The sequence below is a fragment of the Nerophis ophidion genome, linkage group LG04 (genome assembly GCF_033978795.1).
Source record: "Nerophis ophidion isolate RoL-2023_Sa linkage group LG04, RoL_Noph_v1.0, whole genome shotgun sequence".
Lineage (NCBI taxonomy): Eukaryota > Metazoa > Chordata > Actinopteri > Syngnathiformes > Syngnathidae > Nerophis > Nerophis ophidion.
Window position 1 is genome coordinate 57,121,420 of NC_084614.1, and position 22,318 is coordinate 57,143,737.

At 38.4% G+C, this 22,318-nt stretch overlaps 1 protein-coding gene and 1 long non-coding RNA gene across 3 annotated transcripts; one reads left to right on the forward strand and one right to left on the reverse strand.

Moving 5' to 3' along the window:
* Positions 1 to 42: 42 nt before the first annotated feature.
* Positions 43 to 14,429, forward strand: LOC133551630 (uncharacterized). The gene is made up of 2 exons (XR_009806531.1): positions 43 to 364; positions 13,987 to 14,429. It is a non-coding gene; the product is annotated as an uncharacterized LOC133551630 (long non-coding RNA).
* On the reverse strand, positions 817 to 19,633 carry tpte (transmembrane phosphatase with tensin homology). 2 transcript variants are annotated; one of them, XM_061898565.1, is made up of 18 exons: positions 19,438 to 19,633; positions 18,958 to 19,038; positions 14,215 to 14,262; positions 13,975 to 14,136; positions 13,676 to 13,795; positions 12,687 to 12,786; positions 12,533 to 12,596; positions 12,400 to 12,464; positions 10,130 to 10,190; positions 9,869 to 9,950; positions 7,735 to 7,823; positions 7,608 to 7,669; positions 7,463 to 7,543; positions 4,249 to 4,354; positions 4,078 to 4,175; positions 3,885 to 3,980; positions 1,168 to 1,238; positions 817 to 1,085 (listed from the first exon to the last, which is right to left on the reverse strand). In XM_061898565.1, exons 2-18 carry the CDS (start codon positions 19,023 to 19,025, stop codon positions 983 to 985), a joined length of 1,476 nt encoding a protein of 491 aa, XP_061754549.1. In that variant the 5' UTR covers positions 19,026 to 19,038; positions 19,438 to 19,633; the 3' UTR covers positions 817 to 982. The 2 variants fall into 2 exon arrangements, with proteins under 2 accessions (XP_061754549.1, XP_061754548.1); XM_061898564.1 differs by lacking the exon at positions 19,438 to 19,633 and adding an exon at positions 19,180 to 19,401.
* Between the last annotated feature and the right edge of the window lie 2,685 nt (positions 19,634 to 22,318).

The window sequence follows — 22,318 nt, forward strand, 5'->3', positions numbered from 1 at the left end:
ACTGCACTGTATGTGAACGGACACAAACATTTGACAGAAAGTAGCGATAGACAAATGGATCACGAGTTGTCAGTAAGGCCTTGTAGATGGCCTAAAGCAGACATATTGTGATGTAATGAGCCAGGTAACATCAGAACTTCATTACCCAGCATGCACAGTAGACCCGTTTAGCCATGCCAGCAGCGAGATGTGTTTGATTAGCACGCTGTGGAGTTAACTTTAAGAAGTCAGCCAACACGCCTCGTCTGTATCTTTTATTATTGGAAGACAACACATATTTACAAGGCCATTTTCAAGAAGGATATTCAAGGAGAAACTACATCTTGTCGGCTAACACTGGAAGCTCGAATGGATTCTACAAATTGTGAGTTCAGAAATTGTATTTCTTTTTTTTTTCAGTTAGTTTTTTTGCTACTTTAATTTTGACAGTACCACATACGATATGTTTAATTGCTGATGCGGGTTTATTGATTTTTGAATCAATAAGCCCTTTGAGACACTTGTGATTTAGGGCTATATAAAAAAACAAACTGATTGATTGATAAATGCGCCAGAATATAACCCGTTTTGTACACTGTTGGTGGTAATTCAATGCCCAGTAAATGTGTTTTTTGTATAGTATTTCTCCAGCAATGGTCATGTGGTGACATAAATGATGGTATTTTGTGAGGTAATCAGACATAACTGAAGGCCTAGGTGGGATAGCACAGCCCACCACTGCATTGACTCAGTGGATACCTTTAGGAACATTTAAGACTGAATTTCTAATACGAGAACACATTGAACAGGTTTATTAATAGTCTGGACAAGTAGGTGTTGTGTATTTGCATCAAACTTTTAATTCACAAAAACTGAGTCCATGCTTTTATAGAAATTTCATTTTACATATGTGCTCAAATTACTTTCTCTTGGTTGATTTGTAGTGACAAGTCTCACTCACACAACCCCATAACCACCCTACCTTATACATTTATTATGATTATCAGTTGTCTGAGAAAGACACAGTGATACCAAAGCCCTCCTTGTACAAGTCCCAGGTTTTGGGTTTGTGGGGGTTGTCCACTTCCTCTCTGGATAAAAACAGCCTGAAGAAACAAATCAGCCAACAATAAATAATTTTTACACTCCACATGAATACAAAATACTGCTGTAGGTGAGGAGACGCACTTGTTGTCTGTTATGAAGGAAGTATTAAACCAGAAGTAGAAGGGGACGTCTTCGTATCCTTTAGGAATACCCTGAGAAGGAAACCATAAATAAACAGCTTCAGAAGCAATGTCATATTTACAAGATTTACTATTTAATTTCAATGACTGATATTATACTAGCTTTTGTACCTACCTACGATATATCATACAATGCACATTTCATTAAATTTTTACCATTGTATTGTTAAAAAAAACTAAATGGATTTTATATATTATTGTATGTCTTGATAAATTGTATTTATTTTCATATTTATAATAATTTAAATACAAAAAACTTTTCTGAAGTTGATTTCTTTTTTAATATTGTTAAAGATGAGGTGGCGACTTGTCCAGGGTGTACACCGCCTTCCGCCCGATTGTAGCTGAGATAGAAACCAGCGCCCCCCGCGAAGGGAATAAACGGGAGAAAATGGATGGATGTAAAATACAGTGTTAGGGAATACAGTAAACATGGTTGGTTATATAAATTACAAAACCAATTAAGGAAGCAAATTTTTAACCACATTTATACTGTTGTATGGTGATTAAAAAACGTTACATATTTGATGTCTTATTTTCATCATAGTTATAATTCTAAATATTTCAGTACCCAACAGGTATGAAAATGACCCGATTTAAAATGTGTTGCATATAATAATAATAAAAGCATTAAAATATTTAAAATTGTACTGCATGATAAGATCAATCTGTCTTCAAGGGGAATTATGATGTATATGTAAATGTATGATACAAATCATACATTTAAATACAGTTTAATAATATATACTGTCCCTATTTTTTTTTAAATACACTTAAATACAATATAAGACAGCCCTGTGATGAGGTGGCGACTTGTCCAGGGTGTACACCGCCTTCCGCCCGATTGTAGCTGAGATAGGCACCAGCGGCCCCCCACTACCCCAAAGGGAATAAGCGGTGGAAAATGGATGGATGGGTAATGTAAGACATATGCGTATATTTAAGTCATTCTTATCCATTCATCTTCTTCCTTTTATCCGAGATCCAGACGCAGAGGCAGCAACTTAAGCAGCAACTTAAAATACTTTTTTCCCCCACTGTGTGTATCCAGTGTTCATTCAAGGCTAAGGCAAAATACCCTTTTTTTGGGCAAGGACTAAGGAACTATTTTAATCGCAGTCACTTCAAATTTAGCTGCAAACCGATCCTGGCCAGATTAAGCCATCAGGACCACATCGTCCACAAAAAGCAGAGACGTAATCCTGCACACACCAAACCAGATCCCCTCAACGCCCTGACCGCACCTAGAAATTCTGTCCATTAAAAGTTGTAAACTGAATCGGTGACAAAAGGGCAGCATTGGCGGAGTCCAACCCTCACTAAAAACGGGTCCCAGTTCCAGCCGGCAATACGGACCAAGCTCTGACACTGATCATACAGGGAGCGGACCGTCACAATCAGACAGTCCGATACCCAATACTCTCTGAGCACTCCCAACAGGCCTATCCGAGGAACATGGTTAAAGCCCTTCTCAAAGCCCACAAAGCACATGTAGACTGGTTGGGTGGCCTCCCACAGTATAGAGCTGGTCCACAGTTCCACGACAGAGAAGAAAACAACACTGCTCCACCTGAATCTACAGTTTGACTCTACGGCGTAGCCTCCTCTCCAGTACACCTGAAGAGATCTTACCGGGAAGGCTGAGGAGTGTGATCCCAGATCCCCTTCTTAAAAAGGGGAACCACCACCCTGGTCTGACAATCCAGAGGCACCGCCACCGAATGTCCACACAATGCTGCAGTCTTGTGAACCAAGACAGCCCCAAGCATCCAGAGGCTTGAGGAACTCCGGGCAGATCCCATCTACCCCGGGGCCTTGCCACCGTGGAGCTTCTTTGACTACCTCGGCAAACTCATCCCCAGAAATAGGAGAGCCCACCACAAAGTCCCCAGACACTGCTTCCTCATTGGAGGAAATGTTAGTGGTATTGAGGAGGTCTTCGAAGCATTTCCTTCCACTGATCTACAACAGAGGCCAGCGGCACACCATCCCCACCATACACGGTGTTGACAGTGCACCGCTTCTCTCAGTGCACTGCGGATGGTGGCGCTCTCAAGAAGACTGGTTCCAGAGTCCTTGCTGTGTGTCGAAGCAAGGCCGACTAGATCCAGCCGGAACTTCTCTACCTTGCGCACCAACTCAGGCTCTTTCCCCCCCGGCAAGGTGGTGTTCCACATCCCAAGAGCTAGCTTTTGCAGCCGAGGATCGGACCGCCAAGGGCCCTGTCTTGGGCTTCCGCCCAGCTCACATTGCACCCGACTTCAATGGCCAATCCTATGGGTGGTGAATCCATTGGAGGGAGGACCCACGTTGCCTCTTCGGGCTGTGCCCGGCCAGGTGGTTGTTTCGGACCTTACCTCCAGAGTGGGGCCCCGGTGACTCGTGTTTGGACGAGGGAAACCTTGGTCCTTGCTTTTGTCTTTTCATAGACGTCTTTCAGCTGCACTTTGTCCGGTCCCTCACCTAGGACCTGTTTGTCATGGGAGACCCTACCAGGGGCATAGAGGCCCCGGACAACATGGCTCTAAGGATCATTGGGACACGCAAACCCCTCCACCACAACAAGGTGGCAGTATTGTTATTGTTGTATTCATATATACTGTAATATACTGCTAAAACTCTTGTGTATGATAAATAAAAATAAATAAAAGCACTCACAGCAGTGGACTCAAACATGACCTTGACATCTCCTTGCACCACAGGGCCATCATGGAGGCTGATAACTGCTGCGTTGCTGCCCATGTCAGGAAAGACCTACAAAAAAAAAAAAAAAAAAAAAAAAAAAAAGGTAAAAAATTGTTCTGTCTGCACCTTTTTTTTTTTTTTTTTTTTTTTTTTAAAAAAGACTTACCGAGCAGTTGTTTTGTGTGGCGCACGCACACTGAAACACAAGCTCCTTCCTCACCACGATCTTCACCTTCAGGTCGCTGCCGTCCCCTCGACCCACACCTGACAAGGAGAGTAAAGATGGCGCCTCTCAGACATAATCGTCATAGCATCATGGTCGCTAAGGTTTATGGACCTGCTATGGAGTGGATGCGGATGCTTTTGATCCTCAGGCTTTTTGGAGGAGGAAGCTGCCGGTTGAATTTAGTCTTCAAGACCTCGTAATACCCCACGTATCTGCTCTGTAGTACACATAAAAGACATCACTTTTTTCTACTACTTCATGTGCATAGAGGATCACAATCTATTTGTAGCATAAATGTTCAACTAACTACTCAGCAGTCACACAGTTAACATTGCTAAATGGCATGCTTTCTATATAGCAATGTTTGGAGGTAAACATCTCCGAATTATACAGTATAGTACATGACACATGCCAACTGTTAGCAAGCTAGCTTTTTTTTGGGCAAATTTTACAGGTATCAGAATCAGAAATACTTTAATAATCCCCGAGGGGAAATTAAGATTTTCATCTACACCTCAGTCATATATGTTGGTACTTGAAGCATATTATATTGTCAAAATGTTAATGTTAGCGTGTTAACTTTGTAGCTGTTTTTACAGGTATACATTTCAGTCATATTTTATCCCTTAACGGATGTTAACTGTTTGCATGTGAGCATGCAAACATTAACTAACATGCTAGTTTTTGCCAAATTTTGCAAGTATATATCTCAGTCATATATTTTGGTACTTTGATTTATGCTTCCTGTTAGAATACTGCTATTACTAATACTAATGTTAGCATGTCAGCATTATTTAACTATTTTTTTTAAACTATTTTGCAGGTGTACATCTCAGTTATATACATTGGTACTTGACACATGCTAACTGTTGGCATGCTAACATTTCATTCATAGTTATATACTGTACCTACAAGTCATATTTTTTGTTACTTAGTGTCTAGCATTTTAGTTATTTTTTTTAGCATTCGTATTCAATTTCAACTGAAATAACCTGTCAAAAACTTTAACATTGTCAAAATAAAAATGTTTGCATAGCTCAGCAACAGAAACAATGTAACAGCCATGAGGAACAAACTGCCTAGTCAGCATTAATACAAAGCATCCGGAAAGTAGTCACTTTTTCCACATTTTGTTGTCCTTAAAATTCAACACAAAATACCCCATGGTGACAGTTATTTTTTTGTTTATTTATTAAAAAGAAAAACATCAACAAAATAATATCATGTACATAAGTATTCAGATCCCTTGCTCAATACTTTTTTTTTCTTTAAAAAAAAATGTAATTAACATAAAAAAAACACAAGATACACTTTCAATTAGTGCATCAACCCCCAAAAAAACCTCCCTCCCCCATTCACACTCCTCCACACCCACTCACACAAAAGGGGATGTTTCTTTCTGCTACCAATATTCTGGTTCCCACAACATGGACAATACAGTCTGCTAGGGACACAATCCCTGAAGCACACATCACTGTGTGTGCCGCTGATCCACTAACATTTTCATTAATTACCATTTTTTTATCTAATTGTTTTTATATTGTTTTACTGTCTTTTATATCCAAGAAAATGTATTTATATGTTATTTTATTTTATTTATTTAAAAAAAGACCTTATCTTCACCAGACCAGGTTGTTAATGAAATTAGATTTGTTTAAATGGGTTTTTAAAACCAGGCCGAGTCCAGTCCTTGCTCAATACTTTGTTGATGCACCTTTCCCAGCAATTACAGTCTCAAGTACATTTGAATAAGATGTCACAAGCTTTGCACATCTATCTTTGGGCAGTGTTGCCCATTCCTCTTTGCAGCACCTCTCAGGATCTATCAGGTTGGATGAGAAGTGTTGGTTTTCATCCAGGATGTGTCTGTACATTGCTGCATTCATCTTTTCCTCTATACTGACTTGTTTCTCAGTTCCTGTCACTGAAAAACATCCCCACAGCATGATGCTGCCACTTCCATGTTTCACTATAGGGATGGTATGGTGATGTCAAAGAGTTCAAACTTTGTCTCATCAGACCAGATCATTTTGTTTCTCATGGTCTGAGAGTCTTTCAGATCCATTTTGGCAAACATTTTACAAAGAAATGGCTTCCCTGCGGCCACTCTTCCATACAGGCCTGATTGGTGAGTTGCTGCAGAGATAGTTGTCCTTCTGGAAGATTCTCTGTAGCTGTAGCTCTGACAGAGTGACCATCGGGTTCTTGGTCACCACCATAACTAGACTAAAATAACTGCAGCAATGTACAGAGACATCCTGGATGAAAACCAACACTTCTCATCCAACCTGATGAAGCTTGAGAGGTGCTGCTAAGAAAAATGGGCGACACTGCCCAAAGATAAGTGTGCCAAGCTTGTGGCGTCGAATTCAAAAATACTTGAGGCTGTAATTTCTGCCAAAGGTGCATCAAAAAAGTATTGAGCAAGGAGTCTGAATACTTACGTACATGTGATTTTGTTTTTGTTTTTAATTTTTTTTTAAATAGCATAAAAACAAAACAATTGTCACTGTATTTTTTTTTAGTTTGAACACGTGCAAACAATTATTTAAAAAAATATATATATTTCACATTGTCATTATAGGGTATTATGTGTAAAATTTATAGGACAATAATGAATTTGTTCCATTTTGGCATAAGACTGTAATATAATAAAGTGTGGAAAAAATGAAGTGCTGTGAATACTTTCCGGCTGCACTGTAGCACAAATGAGTTCATTGTAAATTGCAGTTTCTCGCCAGTAGCTGAATAGCAACATTTTATAGCGCATGCCGAGGTAGTAATGTTGTTAGTGACATGATCAGGCAGCACTGGTGCCGCCTGTCTGCTTTTTGTTGCAGTGACTGGTTTCTCGGTCACTAGGCGGAGACATCTGTACGCACACCTGATACTACAGTCCCTGCATTCAGCAACATTAGACTCTCGATGATTCACCCTTCCAGTTGTGTTCATCTCCTCTGTGTTGGCTTCACTCACGCTTCTCATTCCTGTGGGTCAGTCCCAGCGCTACCATGTAGTGGCAGCCGTTTCCTCTCTCTACACCTTTTATGTGCGTTTTTGGTTTCTCCACACCTTTTGTGTGTATCCTTAGTTGTTTTTCCTTCATCCTTTTTATTTGCTTTATGTTCTTATATTCTTATCATTTCTTCTCTTCAGCTAAAGCCAATCTTGACAGTTGGATTCTTCAAAATGCCGCAACCTTGGGGTTGCCTGCAGCCAATTTTGCACAAGGCTGTAATGTATAATTTTTCTGTGGTACAGTAAAACAATTTTGGCTTCAAGTGTCATGAAAAAAGATGTCTGAACAGAAACAAAACAGTCTTACCTGAGAGGGAGTCTCCACTCCTTGAAACTTGGAGCTTCGACTCTTGTCCGTCCTCCTTTCCCCAAAATAATCCAGACTGTCCTGGTAAAGAATGAAGAGATTTCAGCAGATTAAAGATGTCAAATTTGAACATGCAAGTGTATACCTGCGCATTCTCAAACTGGTCGCTGTCAATGAGCCAGGTGCACACCAGAGTACCAGTACGGCCTGTAGAGCAGAGACAGCACAACTTTCTTTCTGCACACAAAAACAAGCCTAAAATGAGAAATTACCTTTCCCTCCTTTGCAGTGAATGGCGATGACGTTTTTGGGGTCAGCTGACATCCACTCTCTCACGCTGGCCGTATATTTCAACATGTCCCTGAAGCGCACACAAACACACACAAGCACGCACACAATCAGAACTAGCATTGTCTTGTCATTTGTAAAGCTCAATAAACGTCCTCCACCTTGCATATGTTCTGTTATATTTTGACATCTGCAAAAAAACATACTTTATTACATTTTTACACATCCAGAATACCAATTATATCAAATAAAATGGTGGATTAGTTTAAAAAATAATATATCGTATAATTTTGTTCATTGCTCTGCTTCATTGAACGACATGTATTTTTAAATTGTTGTTTAAGACACTTTAAATTTATTTGTGTGAGTGATAGGAAGAAAAGCTCTGGCTCGGTTGGAGAAAACTAATTTTGCAGCAAATATTTTTTGTTGTAGTCTTTTTTTTTTAGCGTAACGTTGCATGATAGTTATGGTATTAGTTCATTACGTTACAATGTTACTTCAGATAGTTCCAGTTTATCATTGCAACATGTCAGAACATGTGTAGGTGGAATAATTTATTCAACTCTACCCCTTATTATTTTCATAGCGATTTCTAACGCATTTATTTGTTCACTACCTGTACTCAGTCTGGAACACACATGGTTCATCGTTTGAGTTTATTTTGAATATGCATACTATTACAACATGATACATCACATTTCAAGTTTCTCTTTTCAACATGTTCAAAAAGGAATAGGAATAAGCTACACTTTTTCCATTACATAGCAATTGCTAACACTAATGTTCACTTTCTGTTCTCAATTTGTTCACAATATATTGCATGGATAATTAAATGCAATTAAAAAAATATATAATAACAATAAATAGTTAAATAAATTGTATTCCATATAGTGGGATGAATAAGATTATCAAAAAATGTTTATCATGGTTCTTCTTGGTATTTTATAAATACTAAGTTTGAACAGTTTCTTAAATTGGATCATATAAGAACATTGTTTGATTTCTTTACTTAAACTATTCCATAATTTAATTTAAATTACTGATGTACTAAAGGTTTTAACTGTTGTACATGCATTCAAATGTTTTAAGTTAAATTTTTCTCTGAGGTCACATATCTCTTATCTTGTTAATTGTTGTAAGTTCTTGGGTACCAGGTTATAGTTTGTTTTGTGCATAATTTAAGCTGTTTGTAAATCCACTATATTGTTGAATTTTAATATTTTTATTCAATCAATAAAGGGTTTGTATGTTCTCTATATTCAAAATGTGTTATTCTAACTGAGCTCTCTTGTAACATGACTGAAGCTTAATTTTGTAGTTATCTTTACAAACAAATAAATCAAATGATGGAAAACAAACTTCTTTAAAAAGGTTGTGATTCATATAATAAGATGCGCAAAGTTGTCTCATTAGAAAGAGATAAAGATTTTTAAACAAATTCTTAGCTTTTACGATGCAATTTAAAGGGGACCTATTATGCATAACCACCTGTTTTTACCTATCAGTACCTGCTGATGTGTCTTTGGGATCTACATAAGTTCTAAGAATTTGAAATCAAACCGTGGAGGCATTGTGAAGATATTTATAAAACAATCTTGCCTTGCTTCATACTTGGCAAAAACGTCACACAAAGGAGGACATTCCAAACAAGTTATTTGCATTGTGTGAAGTCTGCAGATTATCTATAGATTATAGAAATGTACCCAGAATGCATCACACGTGTTGACCATTGTAGTCCGCGCTATAGTCAATAAGCTCCTCAGTTTTCTCTATCCTCCTGTTGTGGGGCAGACTGGCTCGTACATGCACATCCATCCTTCACTATTGCCATTTCTAATACAAAGTAGCATACAGTTCTAACGCTAGTAAACTAAAACCTGCAACAAAGATAGCGGGGAAAGAGGCAGTCGAAGTGGAGGCACGTAAATAAGACCGCCCACAAAACAGAGCATCCTGAAGAGACGGTCAGAAAGCGGCTTGTAAATGGTCTGTAAAACATAATATATGTAACATTTTGACCAAAGAACCACTATTACATGTTATGTAGACCACAAAGAAGTGTTTTAAATGTAGGGGGAAAAAATCATAAATATGACCCCTTTAAAAGTCTCTCACTCTAAAGAAGGTACGTTGTGGTCATCTATGAACACTCGTTCCACCCTGTAGTGGAAGAACTGAGGGTCGTAGCCTTTCTCACCTGACAAAACAAGCATACAAAACACGATTAGAGGGGTCTGTTTCCCACACTTCTAGTTTTTTTTTCATCAGATTTCTTCAGTGTTTGTGTGAAAGATGCCTGCTGGGACACACTGTGGTTGTCTATGACCATGCAGTTCTCGTTTTGTCTGCGTGGGACAACAAGTGATGCAAACTTACTGCAAAGGTTGTAGACTCTGTAATGGCCGTCATGTTTTGTGTCCAGGAACCTCGCCACTTCCTGTGGGCAAAAATCAAAGCCTGGAATCCCTTTTTTACTGACAAATTGCTCTTTGCTGAACTTCAGCAGCCTGTAAAAGTCTGCATTTAAACGCCTTTTGTCTTTATGTGCCATTCACACAGAACTAGAGCAAATGGACAAACCTGAAACCCACGACTGCAATTTCCCAGCTTTGGCTGCAGCAACAGAGTCGTGGGTATCAAAAGTAGTACTTTTTAGGTACTGACCTAATTCTGTTGGTCCGAAAGAGTACCGATAAACATAAAATCAACTGGTACCACATTTGGATACCTTTGTGACTTCCGGTTGCAGACTCGGCACCTGGCAGATAAACCGGCATATTCATAGCGGACTGCTTCTAAGTAATTTGACTATTTTCCATGCCAACAAAACAAGTATGCCTGATATAAAGCGCTCAAAAGTATGGCTCCACTTTTCAATATGCACTACCTCAATGCTAACTTACATTGGCTTTGCCATACACATGCTACTGATAAGCATTACAGATATTACATGGCAATTTTAACACCTCCAAATTTGGTAATGAAAACTACAACTAAAATTCCTGTTACAATCAAACATCAGGTATGTAATAAGTACAATACTTACTGTACAAACACTTTGTAGGGCTCATTAAAAGACAAGAGGGGCACATCCAACTTAAAGGCAAAGACTACTTTCTGAGTATGACAAAACCGAAAAAAACTGACATGAATGCATACTTGCAATGTGTACGAAAGCCAGATATAACTGGACATTTCAGTTATATCCGGCTTTCGTACACTTCAGTTAATTGTTAACTACAATTTGGATTTTATTATACAACAAGCATAAGAATAGCACTGAAGCACCAATTTTGTGGAGACTGTGAAAGAGGCTTCGTTTTCACCCAAGGGTGCATATTTTACGCAACTGGACTGCGCAGGTTGTCTTAGAAAGTGTCTCGCCTCCAGTTCATCACTTCACGCTCGTAGACTTAGATTGGACAGTTCTAGTCCAGGGTGTACCCCGCCTTCCGCCCGTGTGCAGCTGAGATAGGCTCCAGCAACCCCTGCGACCCCGAACGGGACAAGCGGTAGAAAAAGGATAAATGGATGGAGTTCTAGTCTGAGGGGAAGGTGTTGGATCCAATGTATTTATCCTGCAACATAACGGTATCCCCCAATAATCGCTAAAGTACACTTAGGAATACTTGTTGAGGGTGGAGCAAGACACACTAATGTTTGTTGAATAATCGATAATGACAAAAGTAGAATTCCAAGTGCGGTTTCTGCAATGTTTTACTGTTTCAGACTGTTCTATGGTGAACTGAATTGGAAAATTATGGTATAATCCACGGTATTACTGTAAATCCCAGACTGTAAGCCGCTACTTTGTTCCTACATTTTGAACCCTGCGGCTTATAAAGCGGTGCGGCTAATTTATGTTGACGGTCATAATAAAAAAAGTATTAAAAAAACAAAACACGCAAATGCACAGAGAAAGTGTGTTAATGTTTGTGCCATGGCGCCATCTTTCGGACTAGTTTGCTCACATCAGGTGCTGCAGTGTCCCTTCATTTAGTGCCTTCAAGTTACCGGAAGTAGAGTGCAGTACAGTCTTCTAGCCATCCATAGCATTCTACTCATATGGATTCTTTATTTATTACTAAAACCAACATTTGTAAGTTTAATAATAGAACTGTTCATACTTACTAAACCGCCCCATGTATGATGTCTGTAGGAGTGTTTTCATGCATATTTGTACGTGCTATCGTAATGTAATGACGCCAGCATTGTTAGCATTTTATGCAAACACGTTTTCGAGTGTCTGTGTTAGTTACTATTAACTTCCAACAGCAATCTTTTTGCATTGTTTCAGTTTCACAAATTCCTCGTTAAACTCACCGAGACATCACTTTGGGGTTATTGAGTCTGTTTAACTAATTGGAGAGCTAGCTTCAACAGCTAGTGGGTCTGACGATGACTTCCGTTTTGTTTGATCAGCCGTTTGGATACAAAGGTATGCAATTAAACATATTTTTGTGTAAATAAATAATTTCTCAACATATATATGTGCTGCTAGTATATGGAAAAATATACTTTTTCCCTAAAATTTAGTGGGTGAGGCTGATATACTGGTGTGCTCTCTAGTCCGGAAAATAAGGTAGGTTATGGATTATTTTGACCATAGAACCACGATCAGCAGAAATAAGGCGGAACTGTCATACCTTGATTGGGTTCCTGTAGAAGGACTGCTTCCCAGACGAAGGGAAAGACATGGCAATGACTCGGTCTAAGACGACAAGAGGAAGCGTGAGACAGAACGTCAATGAGCTGCATGCAAAGCTACGTTGGTCCTACCTGTGACATAGGTGAGGTCGAGGTCAAAACCGTCCTTCTGATAGCGCCGCTTGTTCTCCGAGACCTAAAAAAGAGGTACACAATGTCCTCTACATTGAGTCTACTCACTCTATATCTCTATTTACTCATTCTATATCTGCTCACTCATGCTTACCATCCTCCTTGTGACTTTCTCCAACTCTTTCTTCTGGGCCGCAAGCCTGAACAGTCTCACCAGAATTATAATTCTCAAGAAGCGCAGAAAGCTGACCACCCTGGAGGACGAAATGACAAAGAAAATGTAGACCTTTTATGATGAAATAAAGCACTTGAAAACAAGAATGTAAGCAAAGCTTTAGTTTCAAGACCGGTTGGAGAAAGAATATTTTTAGGACAAAAAACAAACAAAGAAACTGAGGCGTCTCTCTCTGTTGTGACTACATTGCTAAGAACACTGCTGTAAGTGACAGGAAGAAAAACGGCAACTCACTTGGGAAAAAAAATCACTACCTGTTGGTTTGCATGCATAAATGTCTAGACCTCACAATCAATAGTTTTTAATATTTGCACCTTGAAAATGAATATTTGAACCTAACCCCCTGGATATGGTATTATTGGCATCATGATGCAGTTTTCCGAGCTTCTCCAATAGCTTTCAGCTACTCGGTTACACTTTAGTAGTATTGGTTTTACTAAGTATCATTCGTTACGACAAAGAGTCTTTTTAATGTGTTACATACAGAAGTGAATTTTTTCCTATTCATATTTTACACTAATATAAATTTTTAAATTTAAATCTTTTTTTATGTACATTATAGATTCAATTTTTTTATTTTAAAAGGAAAAATGTTGACCACTTCAAAGCGTTATTAAATTTGGATTATAATTAATCAATAAATAAAATATTTATTACTTCAAACTATAATGAAAATGTTTTAAGTGAAAATACTAAAACTGAATAAATAATTCACAAAGTCAAATCATCACAGGTCTGAGCATGCACAAAAGCAAAATCAAAACGGAGCGTTATTATCGTTGTAAAATAAAGGATTTTGGGTACACATCTTTGTTTTGGTGCGGGTATATCTAAGGAAGTGTCCAGTGTGTGTTTTTCCACTAATAATGGCATAAACTAAATCAATGGAGTTATTTTGATTGGTGTACCTGGGAATGAGGTTGGCCCCTGACAGGTCAGTGAAGGTGTAGCTTATGGTGACCACCAGCGTGACGACCACAACACAGGCGTCAATGATGTTCAGCTTGGAGCCAAAATACACTTTAAACCTTTCAAATCAGTAGGGGAAAAAAGTTAAATGTCTTTTTAAAAAGTCTCCAATTCCTGTAACATTTAACAGCAGATTCCTGGAGGAGATTTCATTTCCTGCACAACTTCCTCATTCGTAACTTCCTCTTCAACAGCCAATCAGAAGCGCTCATACAGTTCATCTACTTGACTACTTTACCCTTCCACGTAGAGCCTGAGGAGAACATCGGCCAGGAAGAAGAAGGAGATGACGAGGGACACCGTCTCCAGAGAGTTTCCAACCCCTCTGCTCCTGGCCGGCAGGGAAATGTCCACAATGACCAGTACGATGTCAACGAGGATCAGTACTACTCCAAATACACTGAGGAAGAATGAAAAGACTTCATATTACCCTTCGAAATTAGACAGTACTATTTCAAAAGTTCCAAAAGACACTCACCGGAATCCAAAGGACATAACAAAGGGAGTAATCTTCTTCCGGATATTGCTGCAAAATTAGATAAAATCCTCATTATTAGCATTTTACCATTAAAATTTCCAAAGTCAAAAAGAATCTGTTCTGTTTAACATTTTATTATGAGAAAACTAAAATTCTGAAAATGTCATGTTCTTGTGTTTTTTCATAATTAAGCTCAATAAAACAAAACAAAAATACTTCCTGCAGGTGCTGAAATGATAGATTGTTTTTTATGTTTTAAACAACAAATACATAATAAAAACATCTGGTAACCTCCCCCTTCACTATTCTTCACTTTTTTATTTGTGTCTTTTAACCTTAGTAAATGATTAATATAATCATGTAAGAAAGTGAAACAAAAGCAATATGTTTATGGTAGTTAAACAACCTCTACCGTATGTGAGGGCTCCGTAGACATACTGCAAAAACAAGAGTCAAAGATCCTCTATATGACAGCTGATGTTTTCAAGAACAGACTGAAAAAATGTCTGTCAAAGATTATCTAAACAAAAGCACACTTCTATTTTTAAAAGCTCTACATTAAAAAGGTAAGTAAAAGATTGTTTATTTGACAGGACGACTTTGTTGTTATTAAATAGCCGACTCCAAAAAAAATGTCTGTTGAAAAGCCTCTACAGAACAGAATCGCACTCTTTTTTTTTTAAAGGACTTACACCTATCAATAGATCCTATATTACAGGAACACTTTGCTGTTTGTGAGAACCAACTGAAAACATATCTGACAAAGACTCTTTATATTGGAGAAGCACTGCGGTTTTTAAAGACGCACTGCAAAAATGCATGTCAAAGATCTTACAACAACTCTGTTTTTAATAACTGACTAAAAAGTGTTTGTCACAGATTATTCATGAGAGAGAAGCACACTTATATTTTCAAAGGACCTAATGCAAAAATGTGTGTCAAAGATCCTCTTTATGACCGGACCATCCATCCATCCCTTTTCTACCGCTTGTCCCTTTTGTGATCGCGGGTGGTGCTGGAGCCTATCTCAGCTGCATTCAGGCGGAAGGCGGTGTACACTCTGGACAAGTCATCACCTAATCGCAGGGCCAACACAGATAGACAGACAATCTGCTGTTTTTAACAACAGACTCAACTAAGTGTCAAAAATTATCAAAGGGAGAGAAGCATACAGTAGGTAAGTGATTAATTTGGCCACACATAAATGGGTTATAAATGGGTTGTACTTGTATAGCGCTTTCCTACCTTCAAGGTACTCAAAGCGCTTTGACACTACTTCCACATTTACCCATTCACACACACATTCACACACTGATGGAGGGAGCTGCCATGCAAGGCGCCAACCAGCACCCATCAGGAGCAAGGGTGAAGTGTCTTGCTCAGGACACAACGGACGTGACAAGGTTGGTTCTAGGTGGGATTTGAACCAGTGACCCTCGGGTTGCGCACGGCCACTCTCCCACTGCGCCACGCCGTCCCTGAGTTCATGAGTTCATGAGTTCATGAGTTCCGGGTTGGAACACACGTGAGAGGAAATACGGGTGGGTTATTCATTTTAAAATGCAGTCTACTGAACATTATGTAAAGCGCCACTCTACATAGCAACTGACGCTGTGGTCAACGTTGGAATTAAAACTTAAACATTTTAAGATAATCAACACTCTACTAGGGTAATAAGTGCAAACCCCCAATTTGTCACGTTTCATGTGTCAGGTAAACTGTGACGAATGGGGTCATACAAATCCCCTTCGTACTGTACTTGTATTTTTTTTAAAAGGACCTACTAGACAAAAGTGAGTCAAAGAACCTAAACGACGGGACCATTCTGCTGTTTTTATAACACGCCACGCCCCCAACAAATGGTCCATTTAAAAGATACTTTATATGGGAGAAGTACTCTGCTCTTTTTAAGAACAGACCAATCAAAATGTCCGTCAAAGGTCCTTTATATTAGTGGTCCCCAACCACCGGGCTCGATTTGTACCGGGCCGCAAAATAATTTTTTATGAATTTTTATTTACATTTTTTATTTGTATTAAGATACACTTACAATTAGTGCACCAACCCTAAAAACGTCCCTTTTTCATGACAAAAACCTCCCTTTTTCATGAAAAAAAAAAAAAAAAAGATCCTTCCCCCGCCGCGGGACAAATTATCAAGCGTTGACCGGTCCGCAGGTACAAAAAGGTTGGGGACCACTGCTTTATATGACAGGAACATTTAGCTGTTTTTAAAAACAGACTCAAAAACTGTCCGTCAAAAATTCTCTATGAGAGAGAAGCACTTTTCGGCACACTACTGATAAAAACACAGGTCAAAGATCCTTTATATCAGTGGTCCCCAACCACTTGGCCGCGGCCCGATACCTGGCCGCAGAAGAATTTTTTATTAATTTTTATTCATTTGTTTTTATTAAATCAACATAAAAAAACACAAGATACACTTACAATTAGTGCACCAACACAAAAAAACTCCCTTTTTCATGACAAAATCCTCCATTTTTCATAACAAAGGGAAAAAAAATAATAATAAAGGCCTTGAATGAACACTTGATACGTATAATCACAGCAGTATGATGATTCTACGTGTCTACATTAAAACATTCTTCATACTACATTAATATCTGCTCATTTTAAACTTTCATGCACAGAAGGAAATCACAACTAAGTCAATTGACCAAAACTGTATTTATTAAACAGTTGTTAAGTATTGACACAAACATAATTTCCAAAACAGAAAGTGCAAGATTGTCAGAGACATTTTAAGTGTCAAATAAAAATGACCTGCATAATAGAAAATCAAATTGTGTCCGTCCTTCGCGATGTGGTAGGTTATTATGGACGTAATTAAATTATGTTGTTGACTATTTTTTTCATACAGTGTTGATGTGGAAATGTTTGCCTCGACATTTTGATGGTGCGGGCGTGTGGCACCGAACGGATATGTTGAAATGCGAAGTAAGCACTCTTCTTCATAGCAGGAGACTTTTCAAATGATGCTACATATTAGCAGTAATGCTACTTTTGGTAGCAAAGCTTTTGGCCCACACTTGACAAATTACGGTTGTCGGTTCAACATATTCCCACTTGAAGCCAAACCCCCGCCAGATGACGGACCCCCTGCTGTTTTTCTTGTGAATTAATTCTTCCGTCATTCGCACATTCTTTCTCTCGTATTACCACTCGCACGGCTCTGCTAGCATCACAGCTAACGTTACCCATGCTGCTACCTCTCTGCTCCGCGAGGGCGTCTACGTATGTGATGTGTGACGTGACAGTATGTAACGTATGTAAGAAGACGCGCTTGTTGTCTGTGAGAAGGAGAGACAAGAAAGAGTGGGAAGAGCCTGTAGTGTAATGCCCGCAGCTAAAAGCAACTGCATGAGAACGTATACTCGAATATCACGATATAGTCATTTTCTATATCGCACAGAGACAACCCCGCGATATATCGTGTATATCGATATATCGCCCAGCCCTAATTGCATTATTTCATAAAACTACTATAATTGTTCGTAGTACTTTCTATTTTGTTTTTTATACAATGTTTCTTATCTAAAAGTTTTTTTTTTTAAAAGGCATGTTACATGAGAAAATAATTCAAACAACAATTACCGTATTTTTCGGAGTATCAATCGCTCCGGAGTATAAGTCGCACCTGCCCAAATGCATAATAAAGAAGGAAAAAAACATATATAAGTCGCACTGGAGTATAAGTCGCATTTTGGGGGGAAATTTATTTGATAAAACCCAACACCAAGAATAGACATTTGAAAGGCTATTTAAAATAAATAAAGAATAGTGAACAACAGGCTGAATAAGTGTACGTTACATAACGCATAAATAACCCACTGAGAGGGTTATTTATGCGTTTTTTTTTTGTTAATCTTGCACTTTCTGTTTTGGAAATGACGTTTGTGCCAATGCTTAACTGTTTATGGTAAGAGTCGTTCAATATTATGGTAAGAGTCATTCAAATAACTATAACATGCTATACATTTACCAAACAATCTGTTTGATTGATTGAAACTTTTATTATTAGATCGCATAGTTCAGTACATATTCCGTACAATTGACCACTAAATGGTAACACCTAAATAAGTTTTTCAACTCGGGGTCCACGTTAATCAATTCACTCCTAATTGCTAAATCCGATGAAATCTTATACGTCTAGTCTCTTACGTGAATGTGCTAAATAATATTATTTGATATTTAACGGTAATGTGACGGGGTGGAACAGTGGGAGAGTGGCCGTGCGCAACCCCAGGGTCCCTGGTTCAATCCCCACCGAGTACCAACCTCGTCACGTCCGTTGTGTCCTGAGCAAGACACTTCACCCTTGCTCCTGATGGGTGCTGGTTAGCGCCTTGCATGGCCGCTCCCTCCATCAGTGTGTGAATGTGTGTGTAAATGGGTAAATGTGGAAGTAGTGTCAAAGCGCTTTGAGTACCTTGAAGGTAGAAAAGCGCTGTACAAGTACAACCCATGTATCATTTATTTTATCATTTATAATTTCACACATAAGTTGCTCCTGAGTATAAGTCGCACCCCCGGCCAAACTATGAAAAAAAACTGCGACTTACAGTCCTGAAAATAAGGTAAATTGATTTCAATTAATTTGAGGTACAAGTGTTTTGGGTTAAGAGCTCCATCACAAGACCAATTAAACTCGTAAATTGAGATAATACTGGATTTAAAAAAAAGTGTTTTGTATATGAAATAGAATATGACATATTGTACTCACTGGTAGATGGTGTCAGGTGCCACTGCATCATCCCTCCCATCATCAATCTCCACTTTAGCATCATCCATCCTTGCAACACTCCTAAAAATCAATAAAAAAAGAAAAAAAAAACATTCAAAAAGTCCCACACAAAAGGGTTGAACGCTCAAACAGTACAGTGGAAAAAAGACACAGGCATGAATAAATAGGTTAATGTTTCCCGTGTAAGGTCAGTGTTCTCACCCATTCACACCTGAATCCGAACCCGGGCTGAAGTGGACCGACATGACTTAAAAAGTAGTTTGCTGTGGACGTCAAGTGTCTACAAGAGCAGCGTGCAAAGATGTATTTACAAAAAAAGTACAAAGTTGCAGCGAAAAAGGAGTACAACGTCACGTTAAGCGGCACAAATGTTAATTATAAGGAAAAGTGGGGGGGAAAGAGAGGAATTAATCAGCATGCGGAATAAAGTGGAATTATTCTTCCTCCTCGGCTGCTTACCGTTGGCGCTGACATTCGGCACAATTAGCACCGGGAATCAGTCTTGTGACTTCTCACCGAGACAAAGGAAGACGGTTCAAAGGTTAAACGGACGGTTTGTGTTCTCTTCATCCACTCCTCTTTTTTTCTGCAAACGTAGCGGGTTTTTTTGTGTCTGGGACTTCCTGGATTTTTTTTTTCTCTCCTCATCTTGTGCAGTAAAAAAAAAAAAAAAAAGGCAGCTCCTCCTCTTCTTTTGCACATCTGGTTCTAATTACTACACAGAAATGTTTTTTTAAAACGCTTGAATTTTTACCAAAGTCTTTCGTTTTACTGCATTTAGTATAGCCTTGTTTTTTATTATGTATTTGTTTGTTTATTCAAAAGTGGGAAATGTTTGTGGCCATCTTTTAATTTACTTATTAGTACATTTGAATATAAGTGGACACACCATGTTTACTTTATTTAAATTTTATTCAGACATCTGCATTAGTGTGACTAAATGTAGACCCACCATTTGTATTTTAATTATTTAAATACATGTAAATTCCCTCTTTTTTTTAATCTAATTAAATTCATTTTATGGTATTTACTAATTGGCAGATTCAGATGAATGTGTATATAAGTGGACCCATCATTTTTAGTCTATTTTTTATTTCAGATCTGGGGAGTGGTCAGGGCACTTAAGTATTTCAAACATATCCATTTTATCTGAGTTTTTTCTTCAAATCTGCAAATGTGTCATTAATTATAGTTTGTTTTCATTTGCTTATTTGTGGTAAAACAGCATACAGCACCACCCCCCCTCCCCTTTTTTTAAAGCATATCCTAACTGTCTGCCCTAAATTGAGCATTTTCAAGTATAAAAATAGATAAATATTAGGGTTGTGGGGAAAAATCCTAATATTTAAACACATCACCCCAAAAATAGATCAATTCTCTTTTTTTAATCGTTTTTTTTTTAATTAAAATTTTATTTTTTATTTAAATGTTTTATTTATCAATCCAACAAACTAATACACAGCAATGCCATAACAATGCAATCTAATTCCAAAACCAAACCTGACCCAGCAACACTCAGAACTGCAATAAACAGAGCAATTGAGAGAAGACACGATCACGACACAGAACAAACCAAAAGTAGTGAAACAAAAATGAATATCATCAACAACAGTATCAATGTTAGTTATAATTTCAGTATAGCAGTGGATAAAAATCCCTCATTGACATTATCATTAGACATTTATAAAAAATATAGAACAATAGTGTCACAGTGGCTTACACTTGCATCGCATCTCATAAGCTTGACAACACACTGTGTCCAATGTTTTCACAAAGATAAAATAAGTCATATTTTTGCTTTGTTTAATAGTTAAAACAAATTTACATTATTTCAATCAGTTGATAAAACATTGTACCTTACAATTATAAAAGCATTTTTTTTTTAATCTACTACTCTGCCAGCATGTCAGCATAATGGGGTTGATCCTGTTGAAATCCTATGTATTTAATGAATACAGAATCGTTTTGATCGGAAAAATATCGTTTTTGAATCGAGAATCGCGTTGAATCGAAAAAATCGATATTAAATCGAATCGCAACCCCAAGAATCGATATTGAATCGATTCGTGGGACACCCAAAGATTCGCAGTCCTACTAAATATACTATATCAAGAGATTAATATCAATAATGATGAGACCACACCAATCAGAGCATGCTATTCAGTATTGTTGCGACTGATTGACTCAGCCTCAGGCAGCAGTGCTATATCAGATTAAAAGACTATAAAGATCCAGAACCAATTAACAGCGATAAATGAGAGATTACCGCATTTCTCCTGCATGAAGAAGTACATGTAAAATGTCAAATTATAAATGACAGGGCGCTTAATATGAAATTTTACCACAAAACTATCGCCTTCCTGCTCCATCACTGATAGAAATATAATGTCAAATTTTACAGGAAATTGTCCCCGGTAGTGTGCATCACTATAGTGCTGGGTTGAAAAACAGTCCTATTGTTATTTGGTAATACCATATGTATGTTTTATTTATTTTAAATGTGGTATTTTGCACAAAAAATATATTGGACGAGTTGATTCTCATGAATTAGTTTTAGTATAAAATATGCATCCAATTGATTTTAAGTTTGATTTTAAAAAGTATAAAAATTGTGTCAGTTAAATAAAAAAGCGTAAACTCTGCTTAGCCAATTTAGCCATGAGCGGCCCTGTATGGACACATTATATATTAACATTGTGGTGTCGAATGAAATTTGGATTAATGTACTTTTGTACATGTATCAGAATACATAGTTTTTATATCCATTCAACTTATTTGTTTGCTGATTTGGGGGAAAGTGTTGTCTCGTAATTTTTATTTTACTTGTTTACTTAATAATCTGCAGATAAAGATACATGTGGCGGACCCATCCATCCATCCATCCATCATCTTCCGCTTATCCGAGGTCGGGTCGCGGGGGCAAGAGCCTAAGCAGGGAAGCCCAGACTTCCCTCTCCCCAGCCACTTCGTCTAGCTCTTCCCGGGGGATCCCGAGGCGTTCCAAGGCCAGCCGGGAGACATAGTCTTCCCAACGTGTCCTGGGTCTTCCCCGTGGCCTCCTACCGGTTGGACGTGCCCTAAACACCTCCCTAGGGAGGCGTTCGGGTGGCATCCTGACCAGATGCCCGAACCACCTCATCTGGCTCCTCTCGATGTGAAGGAGCAGCGGCTTTATTTTGAGCCCCTTCCGGATGGCAGAGCTTCTCACCCTATCTCTAAGGGAGAGCCCCGCCACACGGCGGAGGAAACTCATTTCGGCCGCTTGTACCCGTGATCTTATCCTTTCGGTCATGACCCAAAGCTCATGACCATAGGTGAGGATGGGAATGTAGATCGACCG